This window comes from Oncorhynchus tshawytscha, linkage group LG13, assembly GCF_018296145.1.
Source record: "Oncorhynchus tshawytscha isolate Ot180627B linkage group LG13, Otsh_v2.0, whole genome shotgun sequence".
Classification (NCBI taxonomy): Eukaryota; Metazoa; Chordata; class Actinopteri; order Salmoniformes; family Salmonidae; genus Oncorhynchus; species Oncorhynchus tshawytscha.
Genome location: NC_056441.1, coordinates 76,808,355 through 76,820,790, shown reverse-complemented (window position 1 = coordinate 76,820,790; position 12,436 = coordinate 76,808,355). Strand labels below are relative to the sequence as shown.

The window sequence follows — 12,436 nt, the reverse complement described above, 5'->3', positions numbered from 1 at the left end:
CACCAACAAACTAACATGGTCCAAGCACAAAAAGACAGTCATGAAGAGTGCATGACAAAACATGTTCCCCCTCAGGAGTTTGAAAAGATTTGGCATGGGTCCTCAGATCCTCAAAAGGCTCTAGAGCTGCACCATCGGGAGCATGGTTGCTGGTTGCATCACTACCTGGTTTGGCAACTGCTCGGCCTCTGACCGCAAGGCACTACAGAGGGTAGTGCGAACGGCCCAGTACCTCACTGGGGCCAAGCTTCCTGACATCCAGAACTTCTATACCAGACGGTGTCAGGGGAAGGCCCGAAAAATTGTCAGACTCCAGCCACCCTAGTCAAAGACTGTTCTCTCTGCTACAGCACGGCAAGCGGTACCGGAGTGCCAAGTCTAGGTCGAAGCCATAAGACTCCTGAACATCTAATCAAATGGCTGCCCCGACTATTTGCACTCTGTACCCCCTCTTCTCTTATTCTTAAATGTTTTTTTAAGTGCATTGTTGGTTAGCGGCTCGTAAGTAAACATTTTACTGTAAGGTCTACACACCTGTTATATTCGGCGCATGTGACTCATGCCTTTTGATTTGGTGTTGTGTGTCGGTTTGGGTGTCGTCACAACAAAAATGCAAATAGACTAATAAAGCAAGCATTGTATTGTAAAAGTTTTGAATTACAAATGTATTGATGTAGGCTAATTCCTCATCTGCCAAATGTATGCTGAATATGTAAGAGTGTAAACTGATCTGGGATCACACACATGCAAATCATGACGTCCACCTCCCCAACCCCAATTAGTCAATCACGTGTGTTTATTAGCCGACTGTCAGATAATGTTGATTGTTTTGTGTCTCGCGTCTCATCTGCCACTCCTCGTGGTTTCAAAGTAGCTGCAGCGCCTCGAAGTGAATTTGCTCTCTCCGGATCGAAGCATCATGGCCAAGACCGGATTCTGCGATTCCATACCACTGCTGGACTTGCACAAGAAGGTGAGTTTAAAGTTGAAATATAATGCGTACAGTTTTGTGTATTCGACGTCCCATAATGTGTCCAAATATTTAAATGGGGCACAACACCGGTGACCCACACCTGCGAGTTTGTTTATCCCTTTCCAAGTAAATCACCAAATCAAGTAAATGCACGTCATCTTCTCTTCTCTTGTTGGGTAATGGCAGTGGAAACTGTGTTGCACTAGTTTAGTGTGTGGTGAGGGAATAATGACAAACGCACCTGGGGAGCTTTGTTTTCACATTGCCCTGAAAAAGGGAACCAGACTGAGAAATTCAAGCAAATCAAACTCAGACCAACTCTCAACAGGGGCTCTTTTTGAGGGCTCTGAGTTCCTTTTGGAGTGTTAACACTGAACAAAAAATGAAGCAAACCGCACTGAGTTCACACATTGGCTGAAAGGGACAAAGTGAGGACATGCTAACACACGTTGCTTGTCATATGGTTTATGAAACAAAGACTTTACCTTTCATATCAGCAAGAATCCCCCCAAAAATAATCATTTAGTACACAACTTTAGGGTTTCCACGCGGCCGTGGAGGGTCAGGGTTTCCATGCGGCCGTGGAGGGTTAGGGTGATTGTTTGTGGAAAACAGTATCTGCATATCTGTGTGTAACAGGAGACGGACACTACAAACATGTTGGCACTAAAAAATACTGTTGGCTGCAACTGTTACAACCAGTTAAAACTGTACAGCAGTGGAGGCTGCTGAGGGGAGGACGGCTCATAATAATGGTTGGAAGGGAGAAAATGGAATCTATGTATTCGATACCATTCTGCTCCAGCCATTACCACAAGCCCATCCTCCCAAATTAAGGCACCACCAGCCTCTTGTGGTATGCAGTGTATTTTGCATTTGTGAAATACTTTTGATGTGATATGAAAGTAGAGGGATTTGTTTCTAGAACTATACCGCGACTGAGCATTGGTTCACGTTTAGATGCATTTGGTTGTTTTGGTTTGCCTGGTTTTAAAAGTAAAAAGCCTTTAAACATGTCATGCTATTCTACATACTTTTACATATTAGCAGATTTTATTTATTTTTCTACCACACAAATTACCTAAATTACAGGCTAAGAATGGACAGTGACTCTTTAACTGCTGGCTACTCTTCAGTGAGTAGCTAAAACAACGGAGACAGCTTATGGTAGAGAAAATAACATTAAATTCTTTGGCAACGGCTCTTGTGCTCCCTCAACTTGACATCTGTAGCGACATGTTTTAGTGGCTTTCTTTTTTCCATAGCACAAGGTGCACCTGTGTAATGGTCATGCTGTTTAATCAGCTTCTTGCTATACCACAGCTGTCAAATGGATGGATTATCTTGGCAAAGGGGAAATACTCACTAACAGGCATGTAAACAAATTTGTGCACAATTTGAGAAGGTTTTGTACTTATGGAACATTTCTGAGATCTTTTATTTCAGCTCATGAAATATGGGACCAACACTTTACATGTTGCGTTTATAGTTCAGTCTCGATTACTTCCCAAGCGAAGTTTGTCTCTAAATGTCAATAACAATACAAGGATATCCCAATATGCATCTGATGTAATGTAAGTTACTTGAATCTGGTGTATTGTGAAGTCAATAACTCAGATAAATACATAATGGGAAAGAATTATTATAGTAGTAGTAGTAGTAGTAGTAGTAGTAGTAGTAGTAGTAGTAGTCGTCTATCAAAGTTGCTCTCTGGTCCTCCTCTATGCACTCTCCTTCTTACTCTGAACAGAACATAGACTAGTCTGCGCACAATATGGCATATTTTGGGGTGGGGACCAAGCCTAATCAAAAACTATTTTTGGCAGAAACCGTTGACTCCCCTCCTGAACTACCACCGTAGCTCTACACTGCACAGCCATTGGTTAAGAAGCACACAAACTATTTTGATCAGCAAGAGAAGAGCAGACGGGCATAGGGTTGGAATATCTATTGCAGTGTGTAAAAACGGCCTAGTTTTATTTACAGCATCCCAGCATCTTAGAAATATAACTTTGATCTGTGCTTAGTAGCTTGTTAATCAAATGATTGAGACCACATTAAATGGCCTATAGGCGCATTTGATATTGCCCGCCCAGAGGAGAATCGGAGATGAGGGGTGGCATCGCGCACGTGTGTGCACCTCATTTGGAAAGTATTCAGACCCCTTCCACATTTTGTTTTATTACAGCCTTATTCTAAAATAGATTTTTTTTTTAATACAATCTCATCTATCTAGACACAATACCCCATAATGAAAAAGCTGAAACAGGTTTTTAGAAATGTTGGCTAATTTACTTCCGTATTCAGACCCTTGCTATGAAATTTATCTCAGGTGCATTCTGTTTCCATTGATCATCCTTGAGCTGTTTCGACAACTTGATTGGAGTCCACCTGTGGTAAATTCGATTGATTGGACATGATTTGGAAAGGCACACACTTGTCTAGAAGGTTCCAGAGTTGGCAGTGCATGTCAAAGCAAAAACCAAGCCACAAGGTTGAAGGAATTGTCTGTAGAGCTCAGAGACAAGATTGTGTCAAGGCACAGATGCTGGGAAGGGTTCAAAAAATGACTGTCATTGTTGGGCCCCTTCGAACACAGTGGCCTCCATTATTCTTAAATGGTGGTTCCAAACTACTTCCAAGACTCTTCTTCTGGCCAAACTGAACATTCGGGAGAGGAGTGCCTTGGTCAGGGAGGTGACCAAGAACCCGATGGTCACTCTGACCGAATTCCAGAGTTCCTCTCTAAAGATGGCAGAACCTTCCATAAGGACAACTATCTCTGCAGCACTCCACCAATCAGGCCTTTATGGTAGTGGCCAGATGGAAGCCACTCCTCAGTAAAAGGCACATGACAGCCTGCTTGGAGTTTGCCAAACGCCACCTGAAGGACTCTGACCATGAGAAACAACATTCTCTGGTCTGATATAACCAAGATGGCATTCAGGCCAAAGAATTCAAAGAGTCACATTTGGAGGAAACCTGGCACCATCCCTACGGGGAAGCATGGCGGTGGCAGCATCATGCTGGGGGGGGGGGATGTTTTTCAGCGGCAGGGACTGGGAAACCAGTCAGGATTGAGGCAAAGCTGAACGGAGCAAAGTACAGAGTCCCTTGATGACAACCTACTCAGGACCTCCGACTGGGGCGACGGTTAACCTTCCAACAGGATAACAAGCCTTAGCACACAGCCAAGACAACACAGGCATGGCTTCTGGACAAGTCCTTGAGTGGCCCAGCCAGAGCCCAGACTTGAACCCGATCGAACATCTCTGGAGAGACCTGAAAATGGCTATGCAGCAAAGCTCCCCATCCAACCTGACGGGGCTTGAGAGGATCTTCAGAGAAGAATGGGAGGAACTCCCCAATACAGGTGTGCCAAGCTTGTAGAATTACACCCAAGAAGACTTGAGGCTGTAATTGCTGCCGAAGGTGCTTCAACAAAGTACAGAGTAAATGGTCCGGCTACTTACGTAAATGTTTCCGTTTTTAATAGTTAATTTCTAGACCTGGTTTCTCTGTCATTATGGGGTCATTATGGGGGATTGATTGATAGGGTGGGGGGTTGAATCCATCTTAAGAGGCTGTAACAACATGTAGAACAAGTGCAGGTCTGAATACTTTCTAAATGCATTTTCAATTTCAGACAAGTGGATGGTTTAGTGATTTTTAAATCTAGTCCAGGGGAGGGGCATTGTAATTTGTCAATTCTGTTTTTAGAATGCTTATTAGGATTTAAACTCAGCAAAAAAAAGAAACGTCTCTTTTTCAGGACCCTGCCTTTCAAAGATAATTTGTAAAAATCCAAGTAACTTCACAGATCTTCATTGTAAAGGCTTGAAACAGTTTCCCATGCTTGTTCAATGAACCATAAACAATTAATGAACATTAAATCAAAGTTTATTTGTCACGTGCGCCAAATACAACTGGTGTAGACCTTACAGTGAAATGCTTAACATGCACCTGTGGAACGGTCGTTAAGACATGAACAGCTTACAGACGGTGGGCAATTAAGGTTAGTTATGTAAACTTTGGACACTGAAGAGGCCTTTCCAGAAGGCCCCCAAGACGGCACTACAGGGAGACAGGACGGACAGCTGATTGTCCTCGCAGTGGCGGACCACGTGTAACAACACCTGCACAGGATCGGTACAAAATGGCAACAACTGCCCGAGTTACACCAGGAACGCACAATCCCTCCATTAGTACTCACTGTCCACAATAGGCTGGACTGAGGGCTTGTAGGCCTGTTGTAAGGCAGGTCCTCACCAGACATCACCGGCAACAACGTCGGCTATGGGCACAAACCCACCGTCGCTGGATCAGACAGGACTGGCAAAATTGCTTTTCACTGACGAGTTGCGGTTTTGTCTCACCAGGGGTGATGGTCGGATTCGCCTTTATCGTTGAAGGAATGGGCGTTACACCGAGGCCTGTGCTCTGGAACGGGATCGTGTTGGTGCTGGAGGTTCTGTCATGGTCTGGGGTGGTGTCACCGCATCTTCGGACTTTGCTTGTCATTGCAGGCAATGCTGAGTTTATATAGGTAACCGTTGTGTACATTTTAATCTGTCCCTAAGATGTATTTTTGGCTGCCTCCAACACAGGTGGTGGAAGAGAGACGAGCCCCCTTAAGAGCCTTGGCCAATGCCTGTGGGCCCAAAGAGCGTTGGCAGCCCCAGGAGGGAGAGTCCAAGGGGACCTACCAGAAAACTGAGCCAGAGGCCAGATGGGTACACCTTTTTCATTCTAATAGAGCCTGACCTGCCTTCTATTCCATTTCCTCTTCCCCCTGGTAATGCTCTTCCATCTTTTCTGGAGTGTAATCCTTAGTCCACACTGTAAAATTTGAGGTTCTATTGGACAAATTGAGGTAGGTTCCTTTCAGTTGGCTTATGTTTAAGGAGTGTTTTGCAACATAATTTGCATAATGAATAAACCCCAGCTGTGAAGGCCCACATTCAAGTGCATATACTAATGTCTCACCCCATTGCTTGCTCTCTAGTCTTTATGCATCGAGTACACTTCACATCAAATCATTTATTGAAGTCTCAGAACAGTATGTGGAGTCTCCATATTAATGCAGTCTTACAATACCAGATTTTGATATCTTATCCTTCCTCTGTGCCACGCTCTGTGTTAATGTAATTGTCCTGCTGTGTATGTCTGTGCAGGCCAGGAGGCTGCCTGTGTCAACAGATGATGGCATTATCATGGGCTTCCATGAGGACGACAGCCCCTCTCATTCAGGTCACTGCAATATATTCCTGTACCAAATATAACATGTAATTGTGTGTCAAGCCATGTCTGTACTAAGTTAACCCTATCTCTACTAAGGTCAGGTGGCTGTATGGAGGAAGAGGCTGTGCTGATCTACCTGCATGGCCTCCAGGGCCTCTATAGCCTGCAGGCGTTGGTGCCTGGCATGCTTCGTCATGAGACTGAGCTGGCCATGGAGACGCTTGGTCTTATCTACGACAGGAGCTACGCATGGGACATCTTCTCTGACATGATGGTGGGGGGTGTAATAGAGGTGGTTCCATGTAATGAGTAGCCTTGTGTCAGACCCAGATAGTCTTGTTAGATCCCAGAGTTAATTCCTAGGGTTTTTAGCTTCCTAGGCTTTAGCTCACACTCTTGTCACAACTTAGGAAAGTTGAACAAGATTGGGAATAGGCTTGTATTGTTAGTCAATCGCTCTACATTTTGAATCAGTAAATAGGTTTCCATCTACAGTTTTTATGCTGGTAGTCATACCGTATAATAAAAAAAAATATCACGTCAGCTGTGCTGCAACAGGAAGTTTTGGTACGATTTTTTAAATGCGGACAGAGCATTTGTTCATTCAACATGGTGTGATCTTTCTGTCTGTAAAATTAATTCAGCAAGCTATTGATTTTAGCAACCATAAACTTTGAGTCACGAAGGCCAAAGTCTGCACATTTGCTATTTAATGCAACCGTTTCTGTGACAAAACTATCGGTAGAGTTGAAGCTGTGATGGAAATGCAAACTTTATTTTTGTCTGCAAATTTCAATTTGGTGGAAATGCCACTGGGAAATTGTTTTTTTGCCAATGGGCTGGAAACCAAGCTAGTGGAGTTATTTTTGTTGGTTTGCTGTACTTCTGTCATTGACACGAGGTCGGCCGATTTAATTAGGGCCGATTTCAAGTTTTCATAACAATCAGAAATCTGTATTTTTGGGCACCGATTTGCCTTTTTTTAAATGTTTATTTATTACCTTTTTATATAACTAGGCAAGTCGGTTAAGAACATTCTTATTTTCAATGACGTTCTAGGAACGGTGGGTTCACTGCCTCGTTCAGGGGCAGAACATCATATTTTCACCTTGTCAGATCGGGGGATCCAATCTTAGTTAACTAGTCCAACACAATAACGACCTGCCTCTGTCTCTCGTTGCACTCCACAAGGAGACTGCCTGTTACGCGAATGCAGTAAGCCAAGGTAAGTTGCTAGCTAGCATTAAACTTATCTTATAAAAAAACAATCAATCATAATCACTAGTTAACTACACATGGTTGATATTACTAGATATTATCTAGTGTGTCCTGCGTTGCATATAATCTGACTAAGCATACAAGTATCTGACTGAGCGGTGGTAGGCAGAAGCAGGCGCGTAAACATTCATTCAAACAGCACTTACATGCGTTTTGTTGCAATGTTTATGACTTCAAGCCTATCAACTCCCGAGATGAGGCTGGTGTAACCGAAGTGAAATGGCTAGCTAGTTAGCGCGCGCAAATAGCGTTTCAAATGTCACTCGCTCTGAGCATGTGGTTGTTTCCCTTGCTCTGCATGGGTAACGCTGCTTCGATGGTGGCTGTTGCGTTGCTGGTTCGAGCCCAGGGAGGAGCGAGGAGAGGGACGGAAGCTATACTGTTACACTGGCAATACTAAAGTGCCTATAAGATCATCCAATAGTCAAAGGTTAATGAAATACAAATGGTATTGAGGGAAATAGTCCTACAATAACTACAACCTAAAACTTCTTACCTGGGAATATTGAAGACTCATGTTAAAAGGAACCACCAGCTTTCATATGTTCTTGAGCAAGGAACTGAAACGTTAGCTTTTTTACATAGCACATATTGCACTTTTACCTCCTTCTCCAACACTTTGTTTTTGCATTATTTAAACCAAATTGAACATGGTTCATTATTTACTTGAGGCTAAATTGATTTTATTGATGTATTATATTAAGTTAAAATAAGTGTTCATTCAGTATTGTTGTAATTGTCATTATTACAAATACATTTTTTTTATCGGCCGATTAATCGGTATTGGCTTTTTTGGTCCTCCAATAATCTGTATCGATGTTGAAAAATCATAATCGGTCGACCTCTAATTGACACTGCCTCCTTTTCCAGAGAAGTCAGTTGCGGTTCACCTTCCCCAATGCAGACCTACCCAGACCTTTCACATACACCACCCGTGCCATCCTGGTCGACTGGCTCATCCAAGTCCATGTGAGTTCCCCTCGTGTCCCTCTACTATTTATCTAAAAGGATTTCCTGGTTAAAATGTACTCAAATTGCTACTTCTCAAATTTAGAAAATGTGCACTTGACAACAGGTTGACCCTCTAAAGTGAAGCAGGTTTTAAGCAGATGCCCTTCAGCGTACCTAAGACTAAATGTATGTGGTAGAATTCAGGCCATTGTCCTCCCATCACCCCTGCCTCTTACAGGAGGTGTTCCATTTCTCAGAGGAGACCCTCTACCTGTCTGTCCACCTCCTGAACCGCTGCCTACACCAGATCAAGGTGAACACAGCCAAACTGCAGCTACTGGGAGTGGTCTGTCTCTTCCTGGCTGCCAAGAAAGAAGAGTGTCTTCTCCCTGAGGTACTCTACATCAAACCTAGGTCAGATACATATGGTGTTCTTCACCAATGTTTTCCCTCCCTGAAGCCATTATGCCTAGCTTGGTCAATTAAGAGTTGGATATATGTCTGGTTCTTCCAGACTTTCAAACACTGACAGTGGGAGCTAGAGAAGGGGATTGAGCAGGGTTGTTTTTGGACCAGGGCTTTCTCTAGTGTTCTCCAAACCCCTCCCTCTCTCCAGGTGTCTGAGCTGTGCTTCCTCATGGAGAATGGCTACTCCAATAGACAGCTGCTCCGGATGGAGCGCCGTGTCCTCACTGAGCTGAAGTTTGAGCTTTCCCACTGCTCTCCCCTGCACTTCCTGCTCCTCTCTGCCTCAATCGCTCACTGCAGTGCCAAGGTGGGTGAACCCTCACCACTTTAACCCTGAGCAGTTCGGCCAGATTCTAGAATGGACGCCATGTTGGCTCCTTTATTCTCTAAATGTTGGAGAGTTAACAAGACGAGTGCCTCTGACAGTTCCCTCAAATGACAGAGCAGTGAATTTAACACCCGTTTTGTTTTGTTTAGCATTCAGGATAATATGTAAATTGGTACGGTATTGTGATGTCAACAAATTGCATGTCTACCTTCACTGGACATCTTAATAGGGATATAAAACGTTCAGAAATAAACCGCACAATGCAGAATGTCAATTAGCAAGTGCTATATGGCGCCCTGGGAATGTTCAGACAGAAACCGCATTGGCCAAATGACTGCTTTAACTTAGTTGCTAGTCAAACTGCTCAGATTATCAGATCCACATGAAAATATTAGTTATCTGAGATGTGCAGCACAACCGCAATTTAAGACAACCTGGAACGTCCCCCTTTACGTGTCTCTACATCCAGGTGGTGTGGATGGCCCGTTACCTTCTGGAGCTCTCTCTGTTGGAGGGACAGTGTGTTGTGTTCCTAGCTGCCCACCTGGCTGGTGCTGCCCTCTGTCTGTCCCGCAGGGTACTGCAGGAGCCCCCCACCCCAGAGGGAGAGACTGCCTGGTGTGTTGCCTCAAGTATCCACGTAGGCAGGTGAGAAGAGGCTCTTTTCTTGATTGCAAATATACTTGACATCCAATCATTTTCACTATTAGACTTTGAAGTAGAATGTACTTCTGTTGTGTTTTGACTCAACCTTTGTGTCCTGTCTGCCTCCTTCAGTGAGACGACCCTGCTGAGGATAATGCTCATCCAGGCAGGGGCTGCAGCCCGGGCCCAGAGCAAAGACACTCGCGCTACTTTCCTCAAGTACTCCACAGCAGGGACCATGCATGTCAGCAGCCACCCGTCCCTGCTGAGTGCCCCGTGTCTGTTGGGCCTGCCAACTACACACACCTGAAGCCCCACAGTAGGCTACACATGAGGTGCGCGTCACTGTTTTTCTCTGGGAATGGGCCATTTTAGGAGGAATCAGTATCACATTTTGAGGAAGGGAGACGGACATCCTAAATGAGGACTGCTGGCCCTTAGTCACCTTTTACTTCCAGACATTTCATATTGTAAATGAGAGGGCTTGAGATGAAGGCTTGCGAGATTACATTTGACCCACCACATCAAGAAGAAGTGTGAGTGGGAGGAAGGGGACGTCAATATAATATGCAGTACCAAACTGACTTGTATGGTTAAGCAGGACTTGAGTGCCTGTTCTGGACTGGCCAGTGCCACATTTCTTTTATGCTCTTATCTTGGATCTAATTGCGAATAAAATTTAAAAAAATGTTTTGTCTTTTGATGATGTTTATCTTTTTTACTGTTTCTTGTAAAATGTTGGGACAAAAAAAGCAGGCTTCCATTGTTTAAATGTGAGATGGTTTAATGGAACTTTTTTAATAATGTTAAATAAAGTTGTCTGCTAGCATTTGTTGTACGCTACCTCTAAGTTTCTGCCTGCACTTATTTATATAGCCTGGCTACATTTGCCCCTTAGCTCAGGGATTCTTGAAAGTTGGGACAATCCTTGTCCAGCAGATAAACTGTCTACTGTGATTTCGGAAAGTATTCAGACCTGTTTCTCCACATTTTATATTACAGCCTTATTCTAAACATTTATGAAAAACAATTTAATACCTCTACATATAATGACAAAGGAAAAACAGGCTATTAGGAAAAAAATGTGCCCATTTATTATATTTTTTTAACCTGTTTGGGATAGGGGGCAGCATTTTCACATTTGGATGAAAAGCGTGCCCAGAGTAAACAGCCTGCTACTCAGTCCCAGTTGCGAATATATGCTTTATTATTATTATTAGTAGTAGTATTGGATAGAAAACACTCTGAAGTTTCTAAATTGTTTGAATGATGTCTGTGAGTATAACAGAACTCATATGTCAGGTGAAAACCTGAGAAATCCAACCAGGAAGTGGGAGATCTGAGGTTTGTAGTTTTTTCAAAGCTTGGCTTATCGAATAGTGTCTACAGTATCTAGTGCTCTTACCTCATGAAGATGGATTACTGGGCTGACCGTGCTAACAACAAGTAGCTATTTGGACATAAATGATGAACTTTATCAAACAAATCAAACATTTATTGTGGAACTGGGATTCCTGGGAGTGCATTCTGATGATCAACAAAGGTAAGTGAATATTTATACTATTTCTGACTTATGTTGACTCAAATGGTGGATATCTTTTTGGGTTGTTTTGGTCTCTGATTGCTGTACTCCGATTATTGCATAGTATGCTTTGTCCGTAAAGTTTTGTTTTAAAATCTGACACAGCTGTTGCATTAAGGAGAAGTCTATCTTTAATTCTGTGAATAACACTTGTATCTTATCAATGTTATGAGTATTTCTGTAAATTGATGTGGCTCTGCAAACTCACCGAATGTTTTGGAAGCAAAACATTACTGCACGTAACGCGCCAATGTAAAGATGTTTTGATATAAATATGCACTTTATCGAACAAAGCATACATGTGTTGTGTAACATGATGTCCTATGAGTATCATCTGATGATCATCAAAGGTTAGTGATTCATTTGATCTATATTTCTGCTTTTTGTGACGCCTATCTTTTGGCTGGAAAAATGGCTGTGTTTTTGTGACTTGGCTCTGACCTAACATAATCATGTTGTGCTTTTCGCTGTAAAGCATTTGTGAAATCGGAACAATGGGTAGATTAACAAGACGTTTATCTTTCATTTGGTTTATTGGACTTGTTAATGTGTGAAAGTTACACATTTCTAAAATTATATTTTGAATTTTGTGCGCTGCCTTTTCAGCGGAATGTTGAGGGGTTCCCTTAAGTATTTAGACTCTTGCTATGAGACTCAAAATGGAGCTCTAGTGCATGCTCTCGCCATTGAGCATTCTTAAATGTTTATACAACTTGATTGGAGTCCACCTGTGGTAAATTAAATTGGTTGGACATGATTTGGAAAGGCACACACATGTCAAGTCTCTCAGTTGACTGTACATGACAGAGTAAAAACCAAGCCATGACGTGGAAGGAATCATCTGTAGAGCTCTGAGACAAGATATGGGGATGTTTTTCAGTGGCAGGGACTAGAAGACTAGTCAGGAGTGTGGTAAAGATGACCTGCGCAAAGTACAGAGCGATCCATGATGAAAACCTGCTCAGGACTT

General features: G+C 43.1%; 1 protein-coding gene across 2 annotated transcripts; it reads left to right on the top strand.

The window, feature by feature from the left end:
- Positions 1–793: 793 nt before the first annotated feature.
- On the top strand, positions 794–10,727 carry ccnp (cyclin P). 2 transcript variants are annotated; one of them, XM_024443273.2, is made up of 9 exons: positions 794–973; positions 5,581–5,706; positions 6,148–6,223; positions 6,316–6,488; positions 8,363–8,461; positions 8,682–8,837; positions 9,060–9,218; positions 9,709–9,887; positions 10,017–10,727. In XM_024443273.2, the coding sequence occupies exons 1-9, from the start codon at positions 920–922 to the stop codon at positions 10,192–10,194; spliced, it is 1,200 nt and encodes a 399-aa protein (XP_024299041.1). In that variant the 5' UTR covers positions 794–919; the 3' UTR covers positions 10,195–10,727. The 2 variants fall into 2 exon arrangements, with proteins under 2 accessions (XP_024299041.1, XP_024299040.1); XM_024443272.2 differs by lacking the exon at positions 794–973 and adding an exon at positions 5,357–5,441.
- Positions 10,728–12,436: the final 1,709 nt, after the last annotated feature.